At 33.0% G+C, this 23,713-nt stretch overlaps 1 protein-coding gene across 2 annotated transcripts in view; it reads left to right on the top strand.

Annotated features, from left to right (window-relative positions):
- The window catches only part of LOC128165273 (protein CLEC16A-like), a 60,147-nt gene that overhangs the window by 12,137 nt on the left and 24,297 nt on the right, over positions 1-23,713 (top strand). For both annotated transcript variants that reach the window (XM_052829651.1, XM_052829649.1), the window contains exons 15-19: positions 3,629-3,698; positions 3,968-4,122; positions 4,803-4,853; positions 7,617-7,745; positions 17,412-17,532. In XM_052829651.1, coding sequence (XP_052685611.1) covers positions 3,629-3,698; positions 3,968-4,122; positions 4,803-4,853; positions 7,617-7,745; positions 17,412-17,532 — 526 coding nt within the window. The remainder of the gene's footprint in view (positions 1-3,628; positions 3,699-3,967; positions 4,123-4,802; positions 4,854-7,616; positions 7,746-17,411; positions 17,533-23,713) is intronic.

Raw genomic sequence — 23,713 nt, 5'->3', positions numbered from 1 at the left:
CGAGACCGAGGAGGTTATCCTGCAACATTCACGAAAACAAGAACTTTATTTCTATTCTACTAACAGCCCAGTATTTCTACAGATCGTTTCTCCTATAGAGAGACGATTTAGGTCATTTTGACGGCTGTTCCGTGTAACCCCAACGGTTTTGTTAGTATGTGTATCGATTAAAGGAATCACATGCAGACGACATACTTTTTTCTTAGGATTTTAATACTCTTCACTTATTTATAAAATATCTTTGAATCACATTCCTAATATTTTAAAGGCAATTTAATACGATTATTACTACAACACATTATATATTTTATGTAAAAACACGCCGTGAAAATGTGCTAGGGAGGTCCTAGGAACAGCCGCATTGATCTCTTAAGAATAAAGATTTGAGGCAATACACATTGTTTTGACTGGAACTAACACGTGAAATTGACATGGTTTTAAAACTTTTTACGGTTTGAAGTGGTACTTCCATGATCAGTGCGAGACAAATAGGTATTTCTGATCTGATAATTTACTAATGACGTTCGTGGTATATTGGAGAATAATGTCCGCGGCATCTCTTTGATCTCGGCAATAACTGTAGTAGAATTAGGAATCAACAGTACTTGAAATGGAGAATCATCACCATAAGGATAACTTTATATAATTTTTGTAACGCTCATTATGCTTTATCATTGTGGGGGCTAATCTTTGTGGGGAAAAAAAGTGAGAAAAAAAATACATGTATATATTTAAACAATAAAATGCCTTCTTTGGGGATTCATTCGGGATTTGAAGGTAGTGACATTGCAGAAAAAGCGGGTTATGTAAATTTTTTCTGCAATGATCACTACCTTCATCAAAGAAAGCATTTTTAGCTCACCTGAGCCAAAGGCTCAAGTGAGCTTTTCTGATCACAGTTTGACCGCTGTCTGTCGTTGTCGTCGTTGTCGTTGTTAACTTTTCAAATTTTCATCTTCTTCTCAAGAACCACTGGGCAGATTTCAACCAAATTTGGCACAAAGCACCACTAGGTAAAGGGGATTCAAGTTTGTTCAAATGAAGGGCCACGCCCTCTTTAAAGGGGAGATAATTAAGAATTATTGAAAATTTGTTGGTATTTTTCAAAAATCTTCTTCTCAAAAACTATTTGGCCTGAAAAGCTAAAACTTGTGTGGAGGCATCCTCAGGTAGTGTAGATTCAAGTTTGTTCAAATCATTGTCCCCGAGGGTAGGGAGGGGCCACAATTGGGGGATCAAGTTTTACATAGGAATATATAGAGAAAATATTTAAAAATCTTTTTCTCAAAAACTATTGGGACAGAAAAGCTCAAATTAAAATGGGAGCATCCTCAGGTAGTGTAGATTCAAATTTGTTCAAATCATGGCCCACGGGGGTAGGGTGGGGCCATAATTGGGGAATCAAGTTTTACATAGGAATATATAGAGAAAATCTTTAAAATTCTTCTTCTCAAAAACTATTGGACCAAAAAAGCTCAAATTAAAATGGGAGCATCCACAGGTAGTGTAGATTCAAAGGACTATGTGCGGTATCGTCAAATATCTGCCCCAGATTTCAACCAATTTTTAAATAGTATCGTATAAAAATAAAATCTTCACAAATCATTATATAGAGGATGCCTATAACTTTAATAATAATTTTAGTCATCATTGCTCATTCGCTGTGTATCTATGACGTCACCTAAATGGCCAAATTCCCGCAAATTTGCAATCAAATGAAAATATTCTCAATTTTGCTCTATATTATGCATTCGGAAGTATAGAGCGCAGGTCTGCTCAAGTGCAATTTTAACATATGTTTTTCTTCAGATTCTTATACACATTATACTAAAATATGGTACTTGAGCAAGCCTGCGCTCGATGTTTCCCAGTCGAAAAACCACCGGAAAACACCCATATTTCGCTACAAAACATCAATTTTTCAAAATAATGCAATCTTCATGACGTCATTTCTACATTATGACGTCACTTTGGTGATAACCTTTTACACCTTTATTTCCAATATGATTTTAGCTATCTTTCACCTTATTTTTAAAGCTCTTTCTAAAACTTTGATTTTGGGGGCAAAAAATGCATAAAATAAGCACATAGTCCTTTGTTCAAATCATGGTCCCCGGGGGTAGGGTGGGGCCACAATTGGGGGATCAAGTTTTACATAGGAATATATAGAGAAAATTTTTAAAAATCTTCTCCTCAAAAACTATTAGGCCAGGTAAGCTCAAATTTGATTGGAAGCATCCTCAGATAGTGTTAATTCAAGTTCGTGCAAATCATGGTGCCCGGGGGTAGGGTGGGGCCACAATAGGGGGATGAATTTTTACATAGGAATATATAGAGATAATCTTAAAAAATCTTCTTATCAAAAACTATTAAACCAGAAAAAGCTCAAATTATAATGGAATCATCTTCAGGTAGTGTAGATTCAAGCTCGTTCAAATCATGGTCCCCGGGGGTAGGGTGGGGCCAAAATGGGGGGATCAAGTTTTACATAGGAATATATAGAGAAAATCTATAAAAATCTTCTTCTCGAAAACAATTTGGCCAGAAAAGATCAAATTAAAATGAAAGCATCCTCAGGTAGTGTTGATTCAAGTTTGTTCAAATCATGGTCCCTGGGGGTAGGGCGGGGCCACAATGGGGGATACATTTTTATACATAGAGAAAATCTCTAAAAAATCTTCCTCTCAAAACTATTAGGCCAGGAAAGCCCAAATCTGAGTTTGATGTAACCATGATACCCTAGAGAAAAGTGGGGCCACAAAATGGGGGGTGGGGGGTGGGGGTATATAGGAATAGAGAAAAATCTTCTTACAGGTACAACAACAAAAGGGGCTTGGTATTTACCAAAAGAAAGAGGTGGATAAAAATTGACAGATTTTCAATTTTTTTTAGCAAGATCTACTGTACTTAGTTGTCAAGATATTTTGATACTGTAATGCTAATTTGATCAGAATTAAGGCAATTGTTGCTCAGGTGAGCGATGTGGCCCCTGGGCCTCTTGTATTGTTTATATTAACATCTTTCTTTAAGCTAATCGATAAATTAATTAAGAAAAGTAAGTAAAATTCACTAAATTACTGTTGATGTACGTAAGTAAGTTAGCTTAAAGAAACAGCCAAATCGTCGTCTGTGAGACTTTGAGTCTGACATCGTCATGATTATTTCGTGCAGTCCGTGATTTTTCTTAGGTCGCTATAGGTTTAGACCAATCGATAAACAGGGCGGGTCGATATCTGCCCTGTCATTTTCTTGTCAGTTTCAGCCGCTGTAGATTTCGACCAATCGATAAATGGGGCATGTAGATTTCAGTCTGGCTGTTTCTATAGAGCTATGAATTAGCTATAAGTTTCCGTAAGAAATAGAGGGAAAAACACTTGGGAGATGTAAATATAGAAGTGTGATATCAGTCCCAGTAAGAAAGATAACTTCTGTATATATACACAATATTGTGGGGGATGTTCCTTTGTGGATTAGTGGTCTCTACAAAATCCACGAACATTGAACCATCACTAACAATGATGATTCCACATTATGTTCAGGTATTACTGATAGTTGAAACTATATCCTTTATAAAAATGTTTTTAAAAAAAATTAGACAGGTAAAACTAAAGTATTGTCGGTGTTACAGACAAAAGACCATTATAATGTGTTGTTGGTGGAGCGGCTGATCAGGATCATCAACCTGGCTTGTCAACACGGTATGTACTTTGGGGGGGGGGGGGGGGGTGTTTAACATTAGTGAGCTTAGACAATTAAGTCCTGTTTTGGTTGTGTTATATTTCTCTATATGGCTTAATTGCTTGATATAAAACTTGGCTTGGTAGCTTTCCCATGTGAAACTCATAGATGAAGTTTTTGTCTTTTATTTTGTTTGATAAACAGCTGTTACTTCATGCTGTAATGAATGATATCAGATTTGAAGGTTGTTCATCTGTAGTAAACTTCATGTATCTTTTCCTTTATTCAGGGAGTAAGGTGAGGCTGTCGACCCTGGAGCTGACAATCCGTTTACTGAAGCTGTTGGTCTACAAAGAGGATCAGTCCTTCCTCCAGGATAGACATCTAGCGTGTATAGAGAACGCTAGAGAGTGTAGCACACAACTTCTCCGTAACTTCTACAAAGTAAGTGTCCGTAAAACTTATTTTGTATAGAGAACGCTAGAGAGTGTAGCACATATCTTCTCCGTAACTTCTACAAAGTAAGTGTCCTTAATTAACACATTGCATGTGTACAGAGAATGCTAGATATTGTAGCACACAACTTCTCCGACACCTCTATAAAGTAAGTGTCCTATTCACATGGATGTAGTATGTATAGAGAATACTAGAGAAAGTAAGTGAACTAAACTTATAGGGTATATATAAAGAGCACTAGAGAGTGTAGCACACAGCTACGAAGTAAGTATCCTATACATATGCATGTAGTGTGTATAGAGAATACTAGAGAAAGTAACGGAGCTAAACATATAGAATGTCCTTGGAAATTTAACAAAGTAACGGCCCTTACCACATAATGTGTATAGGGAATGTAGCACTCAACTTTTTTTAACTTTTACAAAATAAGTGTCCTCAACACTTAACAAAAAGAATAGAAAATGCTTGGAAAATGTTCTTTGGATATTTTTGGTTAGTTATGTTTAAGTATATTGTCCATTTCTATGGTTTCTTGCAAGGAAAATGCTAGTTTGCATTTCAATTTTGCTATGAAATTGTTGACACTTTGCATCAATTTCATAATGAGAGTACTGCAGCAATGACAAGAGTTATCTTTCTTATTACAATAAAAATGTGCTTTTTTTCAGAGTGAAGAAATCTTTCTGGATATGTTTGAAGATGAATACACACAGATGATAGTAAGCAACTATTGAACTTTTTTTTTAAGAAACAGAAAAAAAGAACAATTTAAATTTCTTATGTTATCTTCATCTTCACAATGCCTTGCCGGTAACTTATTGTCATGTTTCTCAAAAGTGTGTTAAGGTATGTAATCACAAAACCAGGAAATTATGAAGATGTCTTGCATCTAGAAGAAGGGGGTGGGGGGAGACCCTAACCCCCAAGCCTGGAAAATTCAAACTTATTAAATTCACATTGTTAAATTACCGAAAATAGGCCACGGACCTCCCCAGGTTGAACTATCCCCTGATTGAAACCCCCCCCTCCCCCCCCCCCCCCCAAAAAAAAATCTTGATCTATGCATGTTGTTAAGGTATTTCAAATACATCTTTTTTTTATTTTGCTTGAATGATACTTGGCCGAAATTAATTTTTCAACAAGTTAGTGTAAATAAGATTCAGTGGATATCTGAACAATAAATGATGTACCTGATTTAGTGGAAATTGATTTTGGTCAAAACATTTAAACATGATTCGAATGTTTAGTGTTGTTTACATAATACTGTCTGTTACGATAAATTACCTTTTTTATGCTTTAACTATCAAAAGTAAGGGGAACATGGAGCCTAAAGGTGGTGTGGGCATCTGTCAATATTAATGTGGATTAAAGTACATTATAATTAAAAAAATCCACTGTTTAGAATTTAAGATTTTTTTTCAATATTTACCCCCAAAAATAAGTTTTAAAAATTTTTGGAGGGTAAAAATTTTAAAATCCCCAGCAGGATTCAAAATCATAAAGTACAGATTTGTAGTGATCCCTCTAACCCACTGTGCTAAGCTGTAAGGTGACAATATTGGGAAAGATACTATTTATGAAATTACACTTGAATTTTGTTTTATTTTGATAAAAAGTATGTCACAACATGGAAGTGTCTCATACCACGTAAATGTGATGCTGATTTTTTTTAAACTTTTTAATGGTAAACTTTAGAGACATTGGTGATTATGAACAGAAGTTTGAAAAATAAATAGATAATTATTAATTGTTTCTACAAGATTAGTGATGTACCGTAAGATATGAAATACAGATCAGAATATGAAGTTTAGATTTTGTAATAGTAGGCTTAAATAGTCAGTGACTTTAGTTAATGTACATTGTCTTATTTTCAAAAGAGTCTCAATTTCTGTTGTAAAGTATACAGTCACATTAAGTTAGAATATCTTTTGTTTGCTCTCTCTGGTCTAGATGTTAAAATTTCATGTTGGTAAGACAGGAAATTGAATATTTTTTGCTTGAAAATGCATGAAAAATTCAAATTGAAACCATTTTAATCTCATTGAAAAATCAGCAAACAACACAGTTTTAAAAAAATAATATTAAAAAAAAATTGAATATAATGCTCCTAGTGTTAATGAAATGTTTTTTATATGGTTAAAAGAGGTCAAAAAAACAAGTTTTCAAGGTTACTTAATTTTTTTCTTCTTGGAAACATCAAATGACACATACTACATTTATTTACATATTTTTTATGCTTTGAGGGCATTCTTTAAAAACGACAATTAACTCAATTCACTGTGAAATGAGACAGGAAAAAGTGTATTATTCTACAATTTTTCCATTAAAAGCCATTTTCATATTAATTATCAAATGATATCAAAGGCAAAGAGTTTTATTAAACCATTTTGAGAGTTAATGTTACACAGGATGTGCATAATTATTTGCTTTTCTAGGAAAATTTACTTTAGGGAGGCAACTTGTATTTGTTTATTTTATATGCCAGAATTCTTCTAAGTGTGTGGCCCTTGACATTTAATGGATCTGTACTAAACTGAGCTAACCCAAATTATCGTCGTTGTTTTTTTTTTTAATTCAAGGTCAATATTTAGGTTTTCCTTAGATTTTTGCCAATATTTGCTTCAACCTTAAACTGGATTTTATGTACAGATTTTCAATTATTTGCTGTTACGTACCATGTCAGCTTGTCCTTGAGATAATCTGCAAAATAAATAGAGTAAAAGTTCTTTTATCTGGAAAATTTTAAGACTAAAAACTACGAATCACCTTTTTCTTAGATTTAAAAAGACTGAGCGTTCTTCTGAATGTGTTTTTTCCCCTTTTATCTTTGGAAATTGATATTTCTAAAACCGTTAAAGGGCAATGTTTTAACTAAATTATTGATGTGATTCAGAGAAATTCTGAGAAATGAAATCTAGGTATTTTTCAGGCGTTTTTACTACTTTGTGTTGATGTATACATTTGGTTTATTAAGAAAATTAAATGCATCCTTTTTTTCAAATGGTAATTAGTTGGGAGGGGTTGAGGGTGGGTATTTTTAGATACCGGTATATCTGATGGTAATAAGCAGATTATTCCTGCATGTTGCATTGCAAATGCATACATATTTTTGCATGCATCAAGGTTTATATATAGAAAGGAAAGAGATTATTTACTCTCAAGAATATATACATATATATTAAAAAAACAACTTAATTATTATTATACTGTCAAACTTCAGTGTATCAAGCATCAGTAAATTTTGATTGATCAAAGAGTTTTTGATTCCAGGCAGTTGTAAATAAGTATGATAAATCTCTAATATCTAATCCATAAGCATTGATATCTCAGAGAGTGTCCAGTTAGTACCAGATATCTAGGTTTAACTGTATAATTGTGGATTGACTAGCAGTGTGAATAGTTTTGGGGATAAGGGTGGTGGAAGGGTTAAATTCCTCAAGAATACTCAGAAAATGATGTTTGCTTTCTCTTATTTTCTGTAGAATCGGCCTCTAAATGTAGAATATCTGACCATGGATGCCTCCATTCTGCTCCCCCCTACCGGGACACCTCTAACAGGGATTGACTTCAACAAAAGGTTGCCATGTGGAGAAGTGGAACGGTCCAGAAGGGTAGGTTACACTTGAATGACAACCAGCTCCTGAGAAAAAAAAGTGATGATTCATTTCCTTTGCAGAAAAAGACACTTCACTAACAGTAGATTTTGAAAATTTTAATATGCTGTTGATTGATATTTTTGGGGGAAATGAATATTAAAGTTATGCATATTATTTAACTTATATATACACTTAAACAGTAATTATTCAAATCAAAATCACCATTATTTTTAGTGAGAAACTATGAAAAATTGGCACAGATGAATTTACAGTTTTTGATTACATTTTAACAAAAATTTAAGTGATTATACATATAATTAAAAACTAAATTAATCATTGTAATTAAAGATATATTGATGCTGAAATATAGTTCTTTATATAGCTATACAGTTCAGTCTTAATGAATTTTTGTGTGAGAGAGAGAGAGATTTTTTGGCAAAAGTCTTGGATGTAATGTTCTAAATGTGCATCATTATTATCAAGGATGCTTGCATAGGTATACCAGTACATATTTTCACATATTCTATCCATTCATTTGACTGCCAAGCAGAATTATTAAGTTGCTCCCCTTGACTTGTTTCTTGCTGACATCAATGAGGATATTGATATATTATTTTAATTGTCCATGTTATAATGACGTCAGTCAGAAATTATTTTTTGTTTCCTTTGGATTTCTCTGAAACTGACTGCAAGCTGTTGCATGCATTCCTTTATATTGTTACACGTGTCCCCCCCCCCCCTTATCCTAAATCTAATAAAAGGGGTGTGTGTAATGTTATCTGTTGTCTTAAAACAATTGCTTATTCATTTGTAGGATATCCTGACTTGATATTTATGATAAGATGCTGTTCCTAGAAAACTAAAGCAGATCACAAGTGTTGATAAAATTTTAAGTTTTAACGGATGGAAAAAATTGATATAATTATGAATGTATCAATTTCAGAGAAAACATGTCAAAAAAACAGTTACTATCATATTTATTTGAATTATGTATGCATTATGCTTTCTGATTTATTTATGATATCATAAAGTACCTTTCAAATTTCAAATTTTATATTATAATTCTGTTTGAAGGTGTGCGTGCATAGCGATGAACGTTTTAGTATTAGCGTGCATAATTTAGATAACAGTGAGATGAATACATGAAATCAAGCAGGGGATTTAGACTCGACTGCATAAATGACGCGGTCTGAGATCTAAAAAAGAAAAAAATCAGACTTATGAGTGGTTAGATGAATTCCATCCAGCAAATTATTAGTAAAGTTTTTTTTTCCTCATGTCTTAAAACTAGTATATTTGCCAAAGAAAGATTGAAAACAACTGGAAGTTTATGGCGTATGGCGGACAGTTTAAATTAGTACTAATAGTTTGACCCCTGTTTAAAAGGCTTCAATGATTAGCATTGAGTGTTTGTACAAGATGTTAGGTTCTGTACACTACTTTCTCTTTTACTAGTTCTTGGAATCGAGGATTACATAAAGATTTTGGGTTACTGGGCCAAATCCTGACATTTTACATTGGCCGAGTTACAGAATGGTCTGGACTTGAAATAGACGACTTGAAATAGACGCCCCTTTAGAAAAATGCAGATTTCCAAGAAATAAAACTTTCTGCAAAAAGATTTTTTTCATATTGCATAAGAAAATGAAACTCATCTGTTGATTTCAGACGAAAATCTGATTCAATGAAATATTAGTTCTTGCAGTTAAATAAGATTACAGAAACCTCTCTGGTTAACCAATCAATTTGTAATCTTTCCAAAAAAAAAAATCACAATTGTAAAATTTAAATTATTGTAGACAGTAGACACGTATGTTCTTTCTTCGTGTACAATTTTTTTTTCTAGATTAATTAGGGCGAGACTTTTTGGCACCGCGGAGCTAAATTTTCACATTTTCATATCCTTCACTGGATTTAAGGTCAGACGACACGTTCCTCAAGAATCATTTTTGTATCTCCTCGTAATAAAGAGTTCTAATAAAAAATAATAATTTTATAATTATTTTTTAAATGATTAAAATTTACTTGAATTTGGTTATATGTCTAGATGGCCGAGTGGTTAGAACCGTGGCCGCTCACTGCCAGAAGCGTATAGGTTTTAGAGGATGTGGGTTCAAAGCCCTGCCCCAGCCGAGATAGAATTCCAATATAGTGAATTTTGCTGTGCTGTATATTTATTTATTTCTTTATCAGCAATTCAAGTGTATTTTCAAGAAGATTATATAGGAAATTGCATACTCTAGTATTTTGCAGAAATGCCTGGTAAGGTACCCTAAGTTTTTGCAAGAAAGCTTGCCAAAGTAGTAGTAAACCATTAACAAATTCCTGGAAAAAGTTATATAAAATTGAGGAACGTGTTGTCTGACCTTAATAGACCAATTTCATTCAAACTTTGCGCAACGTATTCTTGGATAGGAGGGTTCAAGTTTGTAAAAATGAAGAGATGTGCCCTCTTGAAAAATTGGATTATTCTTTTTACAATATAGGGTACATTTTTAAAATGACTTAATAAATGTTAAAATTAACTTCAACAAAATAATATACATGTTTTTTGAAAAGCACACAAAATTTTCTCTAGTTTTTCATTGGCTTGTGTGTTGTTTTTATTTTTGGCTGTTGGGTTTTTGGAAGAAGGGAAAAAATGGGGGGGGGGGGGGGGGTTAGAAAAGTATATGAGAGTATGAACTTAACCCATGGATGGTCTCAAAAAACTATAGGAGGAGTTATCTGTACAATAGGGGTACCCTTATGACAGGTGCCAAAAGGGTACCCCTATTGTACAAATAACTCCTCTTACAGTTTTCAAGATAGGAAGTTGTTTTGCTAATGAATTGTACATTTATCACAGTTGTGCATAATACTTGGATATTGATTTTTGATAATTTATGAAAAAAATACCACCTGTTGAACTATTGCATTATAGAGTACCCCTTTTCTATGTATAAGTAGTGTTTATCAATTCAGGGTTGACAAATGCATTGTGGATACTGCTCACGCAAATGAAAATCCAGTTTACTCTCACTTTCACAGCTTTTCTCTTTTGTACATCAAAATGAAAAGGATTGTGAAAAAATAATTGAAAAGCATTTTCACTTCTATTTTCTAGGAAAAAAAGGCAGGTTGGTTGGTGTTGTTTTCAGATGCCAATATGAACTACCCATTTTGAAGGATGTGTAGATAAAAACAGAGGGGGGGGGATGGGGGGAGGGGATTATTTCATAAGTTAGAAAACAGTTTGTTAATTACCGGGTTAAATCCAAATGCATGATAGTTTTGATAAAACTTGTGTGCAAAAAATAGCAAAATATGATCAATGGAAAATTGCTGCATATGAATTAAGCAGGGCTGATCCAAAAAACTTAAGAATACAAAAAGTGTCCAAATGAACCTGGCAACAAAATCATTCTTCAAGAAGCTTTTCTTTGGAGGCATTAGAAAAACTTTAGGAGAATGACAGAAACTTGAACACAACACAAAGCTTCGGGTTGGCATTCTTAAATAAAGAATTAACAAAGTTGATTGATCAGGATTTTGGCTAAACCCTCTGGTGTTCTTTGTGTGAACAACCAATACATGTACTGTAAGAAAATCACGAGCAATGGCAGACTACACCAAGTAATGATCATATAAATAAGCCCCTTGTTTAACTTTGCCAAGCAACATGTGTTTAAAAGGACTTATGATTGTAAAAGTTCATGTAGAGACTATGGTGACATAGTTCTGCCACCACTTGTCAGATAATCATGTCGACCTGTCAGATCTTGATGTCGACTTGTCATATAATTATGTTGACTTGTCAAATCTTCATGTTGACTTGTCACTTATTCATGTGTTCAAAAATCCAACACTTAAACATTTCCACACCCAATTTGTGCCATCCAGTTGACATATTATTTTCTAAGAACACGACTTAAAGATCTGACAAGTCAACATAATCAGGGTTTGACACTAAGGCACGTCGTCCGACCGACTTTGTCTAGTAAACGATAGGTCCGGTCGGGTTAAATGTCTGTGTACTAGCCCGATTGGTCATGTGAAAAAAAGGTGTGCACATAATTTTCTGTAATATTAATATTAATAGAAGTAAAAGCTCTTTTCCTAACAAGCATAAATTCTTCAAACCGTCATTTAAGTACAACCCAAGGACTAACCTAGAGGATGAAGTGGGGGACTTTTTGATCGGTAACTTCGGAATTTTCTCCGAACCAAAAGTTTAAAGTCGCCTTGTACACAGTTCATAATCATGTAAATTAATCCCAAGGGCAATAAAATGATAATTATGTAATTCTAAAGACGTCTTCACAAACTCAGCATACACCTCTTTTTATTAATTAATCGAGTCTGTCTTATCTTTAGGGGTTATATATACGGTTGATGCAACCACATGCTGTACAAAACGATATTACTTTAAGGCTATAGTGTTGTTATAACAGTGAATTTGTTGGTAACTTGTAATTAGCTAATAACACTGCCAAATTTATGCTAAAATAATCATAAACCCTTTGTTTACAGTTATTTATATCTTTTTAAAAAAAAATCAAAATCTTCAACATAATGGTTGGGTTAGACTAATGGCACCAAAATACACTACAAAGCAGAGACTGATATTATTTGTCATTTTAGTTAACACAATTACAAAACATTTGATCTATAAAATGTATGAATACATCAAATCATTTAAATTTAATAAACTTGATAATTTTTTTTTAATTTTTGGAATTTGTTTTCTTTTTTAATCATAATGACTTGTTTCTAATCTAATTGAAACTATTAAAGGTTCAATCTGTGTATATCATCATTATTGTTATGCCATTATTCAGTAATGAAAGTCTCCCCAATTTCTCAGACTTCTCCATATTCCTCTGTTAAGGAGAAGTAAAGTCTCCCTAAAGTTTTGTTGGTCCCTGGTCAACCATTGAATACTTGTATCATTATTAGTACAGTTTGAATAAATGAAAACTTTAATTATAGTGTATGAATGATTCATTATTGGTAAAGATAAACCAATACAATAAAACAGATACAGTAGCCCTTTTCACAAAAAAACTTGCGATTAATTTTTATCGTAAGTGAAAACTTAAGTTTTTTTTCATTTTCACAAAACATCTTACGAGATTCTAATGCATAAAATTTGTCGTCACTTTACGATAGCATATACCCTCTCGTAAGTATTTCAAAACTGTAAATAATAATCGTATTATATTGTAAAATATACAAGAAAAACAGCCAAATTTAATGTTTTAAGCCGCATTATACCATTATTTCACATTATATAGCAGTTATTGTTGAAAAAATACACAAATAAATTCTCCAAAAAATTTTACGGCAAATCTTCTCGTAAGATTTTCCTACGTCACACTAAACACACATTGTGATTGTGACGTCATTTTTTGATTTCTACTACACCACATTGATTTCACTCGATGTAAGTGGTATATAATTTCAGTTTAGCATCTTTTTATGAGAATGTTGGTTAATTTATATGTTTCTCCTGTTTTTATAAGAATTATTATGTGAATTCAAATCGTTGCTAGGGAAAGGATAACTCGTAAGTAAATTCTTAAGTGAAACCTGTTACGAATGCGTTCGTGAAAAGCACATAAGATATCTCGTACGATATTCTTAAGTTGAAATCTTACGCAAAACCTTAAGATTTTTTGTGAAAAGAGCTACAGGTATTTAATATTTTATGTTTGTCGTTACTTTTAGTTTATTTTTGTCAATATTGGTCAGGGCTAGTAGTAAAAGAGTCAGGGAAAGTGAAAAATTGCTGAGGTTGCCCGACTGGTCTAGTAAATAAAAAACTTAATATCAAACCCTGATAATCATCTTTTAAGTCGACATCATTATTCAACAAGTCAATAAAATTATCTGACAATTTGACATAATCATTTGACAAGTCGACATAATCATCAGACAAGTCAACATAAAGATATGACAAGTCGACATAAAGATCTGACAAGTCGACATATTTTCATCTGACAAGCTGACATAATCATCTGACAAGTTAACATGATCATCTGACAAGTTGACATAATCATCTGTCTAGTTGACATAATCATCTGACAAGAGTTGGCAGAACTATGCCACCATAAGAGACTTAAAGAAAACACATTATGTTTGTGATGCTCTTTTGCAGGATTTCCCCTGCAAGTAAAAGAAATACAGGCAAAAATAACTAAAGTACATTTCCATCGTAGTATTATGGAACGTGCATTCACAGTACATAATTAGATGATGGAATTCAAAATATGAAGAAATTGACTTATTTTGTTTAGGAGGAATTGTCAACTTCGTGGAATTCATCAAGCTTTAATGTCATTTTGTGTATTTAGTGAGCTTCTAATGTCAGATGTCAGACCCCAAATATGCTAATAGAGATCGAGCAATAATTTGAAGTAAATATGAATGACAGGCATTCAGTACAGAAGTAATATGTGTACTGTTGTAGGGAAATAGCACTGTAATTTACTAGTTCTTGGAAACCTTTTGTTTTTATTCTGAATGTGATCAATGACTAACAGACGTATTTCTTTGCAGCTGTAGAAACTTAGAATTCAAATTGCACCATTTGATGAAAAGTTATTGTAAAATATTTATATCAAATCAAGTTTAGAATGTGCCAGAACAGAATAGAATTTTGGATAAAAACTGTCCATAATTTATATATAAATAACACCTGTTGTAAAATTGGCATCGTTTTCATGGTTTTATTTTTATTTGAATTTCTGATCAGAGTATAATTATATGACAAAAGATTCTTAGTAGTTTTGATACAAAAGTTTCTCAAAGAAGAAGCAATTACCTTTCAATAAATGAAAACCTTTTTGTCAACCAAATAATGATGGTCTGAGTTCTTTGTGTGTTACATTAATTCGCATTACAATACATTTCATTAAAAATGTCGCATGTCTATCATTTGCTCCTATCAGTTTCACAAGCACTTAAAAATTGATGGTGAAAAGTATTGTGCAATGAAGAATGGCTGATGAAAGAAGCCCAAATTGCTTATTTAAGGGACACCAATGGCTGGTGACTTTTAATGGTTAGCTGTACATTATGTATTCTGTGATAAAAACTGGAAGACATAATGCAGAGGAAGAAAACATTATGAAATTCAAATACAAATAATTTACATTTTCAATGCACCTTTGTCGAAAATTATCATTTATGACAAAAAAAAATAAGAACATATTGATTTGACAGATGTTAAAATCAAGAAGTAGATTTTTTTTGGAGATTTTTTGTCTTCATGGTCTTGAGTTCAAAATAGACAGATCCATTAACGTAGTCTAATTACGTCCGTTTCCATCACAACGAAGAAGAAAATAAGTTTTTATGAAAGGGAGAGACGTAGAGCTTGACTGTAATGACAGCAATCAGGAAGAGGTTTTTAGACTGTCGCATTCAAAGCTTCCAAGAAAGGATATTTGCCTGGAATTTGTCACTGAAATATGCACTGAATGGTTGATGGCTTTGTCTTGTTGACAAACCTTGAAGCTCATATGCATGAAGCTGTTGAGTCATTGTTGATGGTATGAGAAAGACTGAACTGTACTGTAGTTCTTGTAGTAGTAAATTTAGCTCAAATAATCATAAATTAATGTTACATTTTGCAGAACTCTGCATATTTTTTGTTGCAACTGGATTCAAAATGTAACATTTTAAAGATAATAATGTAAACAGTGTATATTGGTAGTGTGTTAGAATTTCATCTACCACACTCCAATGCAATTTGAGTGCTGAGATATCCCCCTTTTCTAAAGAAAACCCCAATCTGTCCACTTTTCCACATAGTACATACACACTATATGGTGTTTTACTGGTACAATGTACCATGCAGAAGTAGAGAGATATATTAAATGTAAATTTTAGGATGCAAATGGTGAAGTGTGTTGAAGCTTGTGTTTTTACTATTTTGTATTGTAATACAATTATATCTTTAATGAATTTTCAAATTCCACACTTTTCAGTCATATGTTCAGTTATTACATAAGGTGGCATCAAATGTCTTTTATGCTGATGTACATGAAAGTATGATAGGCACCTCAAAAAGTGACAATATCTGACTAATTTTTTTTACTAAGAGTTTGTAATGCAGTGTTGACTTTTAATTGCACATTCATAAGAGAAATAATATTTTCTTTGATGAAATGCGTATTGGTAATAAAAAAAAGACAATTTTATGTAAGTCATTCCCACATCTTTTAAATATTAGTTAAAGCTAAGATAGCAGACATGTCTAGCCATGCACTGCATACACATTGACCGACAGGCAAATACACTAGTGCTACTGTGTAATAGATGGCCATTCAAATGATATAATGTTTGTTAATTGAAATAGCTGGTACTAAATTTTTAACGTTCACAGAAAGTGAGATTATTTGATATTAGGGCCCAACTCTGCAGTGCCCTATAGAGATCACTGTGTCATCCTGTGTGTCTGTCTGATGTCACTTGTCCAGAGCACAATTTCTTCCCCTTGACCAAATCTGGCTCGTTCTTCACCCAAAAAAGGGCCTTTGGGTAAAAGATGTGCAGTGACCTTGATCCAGGTTTCGAGATCAAAGTTGAAGGTCATTGTAGACCTTTTAAATCCATTTGTGAATATATTTTCTTTCCCCTTGGCTCAGTTGGGTTCAGACTTAACTTCCCAAATGTTTGCCTGTGGGTAAAAAGTGTGCAGTGACCTTGAACTAAGTTTCTGTGTCAGGGTAAGGTTGCAGCAGATCTTAAAAAAAAATCCTTGTCCTGACAATAATTTCTGTACCCTTGGCTTATCTGCCTTACACATCCCACAGAGTGTTTGAATAGAGATGAGATAGACCTTTCTTAGTCAGAGGTTGAGGTAAAGGCAAAGTCCTCTAAAATAAGTTTTGATCTAATGTCCTTTTGAGACGGTCACTTCTAACACATTCTCATATAAGTGAATGTTTGGGGGCTTAAGCTTTCAGCAAGACATCACTTCGCAAACTAGTAATCCCTTAGCTTTATAGGCCCTTCATTGCATGTGTTCTCCCATTTAAAGATCTACTTTAAAGTTTTATATATGATTTATTTACCTATAAACTATTTTAGCTTTTAAATTTGAATAGTTTCCTATATCTTCTTTCAGAGCTCTTCTTTTAAGGAAGGTTAATACAGTCTGAATAATGGCCACAACCATCGAGTTCTCTTAACATCACTGCTTATGGTGTATTTTAAAATGTATTTTTTGGCGTAACATTTGATAATGCTGTGGTTAATATGATTTCTAAATACATCTCTTCATCCCTACTTGTTACTCAAGTATTCTAGAGAAAATAAGGATCATATGAATTTGTGGTATGAAGTATTTTCAAGAAATAACAATCAACTGGTCCTCTGATGTAAAGTGCTTTATGAAATTTTTTCAAGCATATAACCTTGTGCTATTAAGAAGCTTCAACAAATAATATAAGTATCGTTAACGACCCCGTTTTAAGTACTTTCCGGAAATAACAAATATAGAGACTTGATTCAGTGATCAATTTGCGACTGTCCTTATAGAAATAGAATGTGTCAGCTGTTATTTCAATACTGAATTCTGGAAGTATCATTGCTTTAATAGGAAAAACAATTAGAATGTGAAAATAAAACACTGCAACAGATTGTGCTTTTTAATAATTTTAGATAAACATTTTGTTGATTAATTTATTTTAGGCCATCCGAGTATTTTTCTTGGTGAGAGATTTGTCCTTGACCCTGTTAAAAGAGGAGGAGCTACAACTTCCCCTGAATCGTGACCAAGCCACGGTCAACACTAACGACATCCTAGACCTCAGTAAGTGAAGAACTGTTCATTAAAAAAAATTATAAAATGCATTCATTTACACTTGGGTAAAAAAAAAAAAACTATAAATAAAGAAATTTATGTTACAATTGCACTAAGGAAAGACTGAACATTCTGCTGCGTGTAGATAATTTATATTGCATACAATTACACTAAGGAAAGATTAAACTGATTATTACAGAGTTTGCATACAAGTACTTTTGGGAAAGACTTATAAATGTTTTAAGGAATTTATAATGCATTCAATTTCACTTTGGAAAGTTAGATTGATGGTATTTAAGGCCATGTTTTAAAGACTGGGAAATTAAGCCCCGCCTTCAAGTTTACCTGGTCAGTGTACCCCTGTCAATCAACTGAATCGAGGCTCCAGATTGGATGTTAGAAAATAATTGATGTTCGTTTACACCTTGTGTATATATTTCTTGCAGGGAACGGTACGGTTTGTTTTAGAGGTGTAGTAGCACGTTTCAGGGTCTGTAATAAAGTGTCATTTTTAAAAAAGATGACCAAATTCATGACAATACTTTATATTTTTGGAAAACAAGTATTATTTAAAAAAAAAAATTTAATAAATAACAAGCCACTTTTACCATACATTAAGGAGGTGGTTTTTTTTATCATTTGTGGGATCATTTTGACATCAAGAATTTTCATGCTTAAATTTATGAACAATTAGTCATATGTGATGTTCAGGGGTTGTTTTGACTGCATTCTGATGATATTTCTAGGAAACCTATGACTAATCTTGCATATTTTTACATCTAACCGTCTAGGTCAACTAGTTCTGAAATCCAAATTTTTCTAGGCTATATAATTTTTTTTCATTATCTTGATATTGAACATTAGAGGTTTAATAATGCTTATTCTACAGCTGGCACCTTATATCAATGAATGCTGTAATCTTTGAGAATTTTTTTTTTAATCTTGAAAAGTACAGTAAATAATAGAAAAACAGTTTTGATGACATTTACAGATAGAAAGAAAAGAAAAATCTGAGTTCATGCAACACAAGCTATCATACATCTCTTATGTAGATATTTCTTGCAAATTTTGATAATTATAATTATTATTAAATGATCTATATCATAAATATCAGAGTCAGTCAGGAGTATAATTGTAGACAATCTAAAATAAGGTCACTTAGTCCTTTGGGTTACCTACTGTTATCTGTGTGTGGCACCTCTATTTTCATCCTTCAGTTGCAATATAATATATATATTATAAGACTTAGAGGGCAACATATAAGAAACTTGTCTTGAGGTGACAGGGCAGCCCTCAAGCTTTATGTCACCTAGCTGACACCAAAAGAGTAGGAATAGAAATATTACAGTTGTGATATATATTAAGGAGTAATTAATTCAAAAATGTTTTATTAATTGTTTCAACCTTTTTAGCTTCTTCTCAGAAAGCTAGCATTCAAGGCAAGTCTTGACCAAAGATGTATAGTAACAAAATCGTAAAACTTGTTCTTCTGGGCTATTATAATACCTCCAACCCCTATACTTATTACACAGTATCCTGGGTATTGTTCCCTTTCTCTATGGTTGTATTTATTCAGGTGACTGTTAAGGCCCATGGACCAATTGCTTATACAAGTAGCATATTTGGTTTACCTTCATGGTGTGTCCTGACATGTGTGTCTAATGTAAATGAGTAATATGCACTGTATGGCTGTAGGATATATACTATTTTGTCTTATGTTACTTCAACCCAGTGGCATTGAAAAATTTTCTTTTTTTAGTCGCCTACCGGTTTCACCGGAGGGAATTATAGCTTATTCACATCTGTTTAGGTTATTTTAAACTATATACTAGTAACTTCACTTATGTACTTGGTCTACAGTATTGAACATGCTAATAGGCCATTTTGCATTTGCCATTTGATGGTGAAATTGGATGAGAATACAGTGTATAACAGCTGTCAAATTAACTTTGAAGGTTGTACTTGGATCTTGAGGGATCTCTATGTAAGCTCATCAGCCTTAAAATACTTGAAAAACAGGAATAATATATGTTTTTATTAGCTCACCTGAGCTTAAAGCTCAAGTGAGCTATTCTGATCACATTTTGTCCGTCGTCCGTCTGTCCGTCCGTCTGTCCGTCTGTCCGTCTGTAAACTTTTTACATTTTGAACTTCTTCTCTAAAACCGCTTATCCAATTTCAACCAAATTTGGCACAAAGCATCCTTATGAGAGGGCGAATATAAATTGCAGAAATAAAAGTTTGATCTGTATTCAAAGCGGAGAAAACCTTGAAACTGTAGAAAAAGGGGGGTGCATTTTTAAAAATCTTCTTCTCAAGAACTACCGAGGCAAATTCAACCTAGTTTAGCATAAATTATCCTTATGGGAAGGAAAATATAAATTGCAAAAATTAAGTGGTAATTCTGTTTCAAATCTGAGTTATTACGAAAATAATAATAAAGGAAAGGCGTGTTTCAATCAGTTTAATAGCTTCAGGTTCGGCATACGGTAAAATGATTCCATACTTCTAAAACGAGGTTCTTTGTTTATGAATTTGCTTGTTGTGCAACAGTTCGCGTATGAAGGGAAATTTTGAAACATACAAAATATATTGGTGCCGATTTTGTGAAGTAAATTGAGGCTAAATATTTCAATGCGTTGATAGTTTTCACACATGACGATGGTGTTAGCTTGTTCTGATTTTCGTTTCGTTCTCATTATGCTTTGTAACCTGGAAACTATCGTCTGTATTTCGTGATTTTTACGTATCAAATCTTCGGTAAATCAAACAGATAACTGTTTACCTGCGCAAATTAAGCAAAATCGGATGTAGGGGTACTGAAATACAATTCATTCTATCGGTAATTCGGCATTATCTTTTGCGTAATGGTACATGTAGATTAATGCAATAGGTTTTGTTGAGATGCTCGGCATTTTCTCGAGTTTATTCAGTTTAAATAGAGTTTGATATCGCTGACGGAAATATGTAGGTATATACATGTATATATATGATTCATTTCGAAAAAATAAATTGTGTTCTTTATTTGTTATACATGTAGTGCATGTTTCTTGTGTTTAATTGTTTACAATTTCTATTTACTAACCATATTTGAGTGTTAAGCTTCGAATTATAAGCAAGATACAGATATTTTCCCACAATTCTATGTTTGTACACAGATCTTAAAAACTAAAGCTTAAAAAATTAAAAAAATTTGTCAATATTTATTAAGAAAATTTTCAAAGCCTGTTCTTCCAGAAACCAACTTTAACAACTTATTGTATTGTAACCTTAACCTTTTTAGCTCACCTGAGGGTGGGGCCACAATGGGGGGGTCGAAGTTTAACAAATGAATATATAGAGTAAATCTTTAAAAATCTTCTCCTCAGAAACTAATCAGCCAGGAAAGCTGAAACTTGTGTGAAAGCATCATCAGGTAATGTAGATAAAAATTTGTGAAAATCATGATCTCCGGAGGTAGGGTGGGGCCACAATGAAGGATCGAAGTTTTACATAGGAATATATAGAATAAATCTTTAAAAATCTTCTTCTCAGAAACTAATCGGCCAGGAAAGCTGACACCTGTGTGGAAGTATCCTCAGGTAGTATAGATTCAAAGTTGTGAAAATCATGACCCCCGGGGTACGGTGGGGCCACAATGGGGGATCGAAGTTTAATATAGGAATATATAGAGTAAATCTTTAAAAATCTTCTTCTCAGAAACTAATCAGCCAGGAAAGCTGAAACTTGTGTGAAGGCATCCTCAGGTAGTGTAGATTCATAGTTGTGAAAATCATGACCCCCAGGGATAGGGTGGGGCCACAATGGGGGATCGAAGTTTAAAATAGGAATATATAGAGTAAATCTTTAAAAATCTTCTTCTCAGAAACTAATCAGCCAGGAAAGCTGAAACTTGTGTGAAGGCATCCTCAGGTAGTGTAGATTCATAGTTGTGAAAATCATGACCCCCAGGGATAGGGTGGGGCCACAATGGGGGATCGAAGTTTAAAATAGGAATATATAGAGTAAATCTTTAAAAATCTTCTTCTCAGAAACTAATCAGCCAGGAAAGCTGAATCTTCTTCGGAAGCATCCTCAGGTAGTGTTGATTCACAGTTGTGAAAATAATAACCCCTGGGGGGTAGAATGGGGCCACAATGGGGGGTCAAAGTTTAACATATGATTATATAGAGTAAATCTTTAAAAATCTTCTTCTCAGAAACTAATTAGCCAGGAAAGCTGAAACTTGTGTGGAAGCATCCTCAGGTAGTGTAGATTCAAATTTGTGAAAATCATAACCCTGGGGGTAGGTTTGGGCCACAATGGGAGGTCGATGTTTTACATAGGAATAAACAGTGTAAATCTTTTAAAATCTTCTTCTCAGAAACTAATCAGCCAGGAAAGCTGAAACTTGTGTGAAAGCATCCTCAGGTAGTGTAGATTCATAGTTGTGAAAATCGTGATCCCCAGGGGTAGGGTGGGGCCACAATGGGGGGTCAAACTTTAACAAAGGAATATATAGGGTAAATCTTTAAAAATCTTCTCAGAAACTAATCAGCCAGATGTTTCTTTATAATTGTTAAGAATTTGGCCCCAGGACAATTTGGCCTCCCGAGAAGGTTCAGAGTTTGATGTACGTTTATATCTAATATATAAACTATTGTTAAGGATCATTTTGAGAACTGCAATACTCAACATATGATATGACTATAAAATCATCTTGTTAGAAAAGGGACTAATGATTATAAACATAAGAATATCCAGGGGAAAATGGATTTTATTTATACAGGATCTACATGTATTATTGTACATTGTCCAGATAGTTTGTATTATGACTCCATTAAGCTGATTTTATCATACCTATTGTTCCTCAGGTGAGCGATGTGGCCCATGGGCCTCTTGTTGAATCTTAAAACAAAAATTTGAAAATTCTATGTACATGAAATAACTGGGTTAAAACAGAAATACTGAGCCGAGACAAAGATCAAGTGATTTAGATGTTCCGGACTTTTTACAAATGGGTTGTACTTAACATTCTATCATCAATTAATATCATGAATATTTTAATGCTCCAACAACCTTGAAAAATGTCAGTCTATATATATATTCAATGAAACAAAACATTTAACTGAATCCAGCAGGTGGAAATATATATATTTGCTCATGGGAGATTTAATATACATTTCCTTCATTCAGGGCTTGTATTTACATATTAATGTTTCACTGTTGTAATTATTATTCATGTTTCTTAGAAATGATTAAACAGATTCAGTACTGTCTCAGTATTTGTTGCCCTTCATTTTTATCTTTCAAGTCAATGTCTTGGAGGGAAATTTTTTTAAACCCTTAAAGATAGGGTTTTCAGCACCAAGACTTTTGTTTTTCTGGAATGTCTTTCAATAAATCTAATTTTTTTGCATTTTCTTTTCATCACTGTCAGATATATTTGTCAACAAGTTGTACACTTAAATACATGTTGTGTTAAATATCTATACCTACAATCTACGTTAATATTTTAATGAATATATATTCTGGTAAAAGGACTAAATTGCAGGTAATCCTTGAATTATTTACAAACAGTTAATTTGTTTATAAACTTGCCGTATTCCATCCGCCTTTTGCCTCTTTTAAACAAGATTCAAGGTCTTTTGCTATCCTATACATGTATTTTAGTTTTTCATTGTTGTTTATCAACTCATCTCAAACAAAATTCTGTGTAGCTCTATTTGATATCTGATTGTGTCATAAAACTTCAAGGTTAAGGACATGTACATCTATTATTTTGTTATATGGATTAATTTTTTTCTAAATTACAATCTGTTTATGTTATGCATTGAAATAAATAGAAATTTAAATGCAACACATGTAAAGCTCCTGCCTATATATATATGGTAAAATCAATTGGGGGGGGGGGGATGTGGAGATCTATATTATATAAATGATTGATGATAAAAACCTTTTCAACTAAAATAAAATGAAACTGTCCTCTGGTTTTCTATGCATTAGCATTCAGTTCATTATGAAAATATTAGTGGTTTTATGACAAAAAAATGCATAACCAATTATACATACTACAGTGTACATATTAATGAGAAAATCTGAAATATGTCTACTTTCTTAACGAAACAAATGTGTGATTGTAAGTTGTAAACACTACTGTTACTCTCCTACATTTTCATAAAATGCAACTTATGGTGCTTGGTTATTTTAC

This window comes from Crassostrea angulata, chromosome 10, assembly GCF_025612915.1.
Source record: "Crassostrea angulata isolate pt1a10 chromosome 10, ASM2561291v2, whole genome shotgun sequence".
Lineage (NCBI taxonomy): Eukaryota > Metazoa > Mollusca > Bivalvia > Ostreida > Ostreidae > Magallana > Magallana angulata.
Note: the sequence above shows the minus strand (reverse complement) of the source record. Positions and strands in the feature narration are given on the sequence as shown.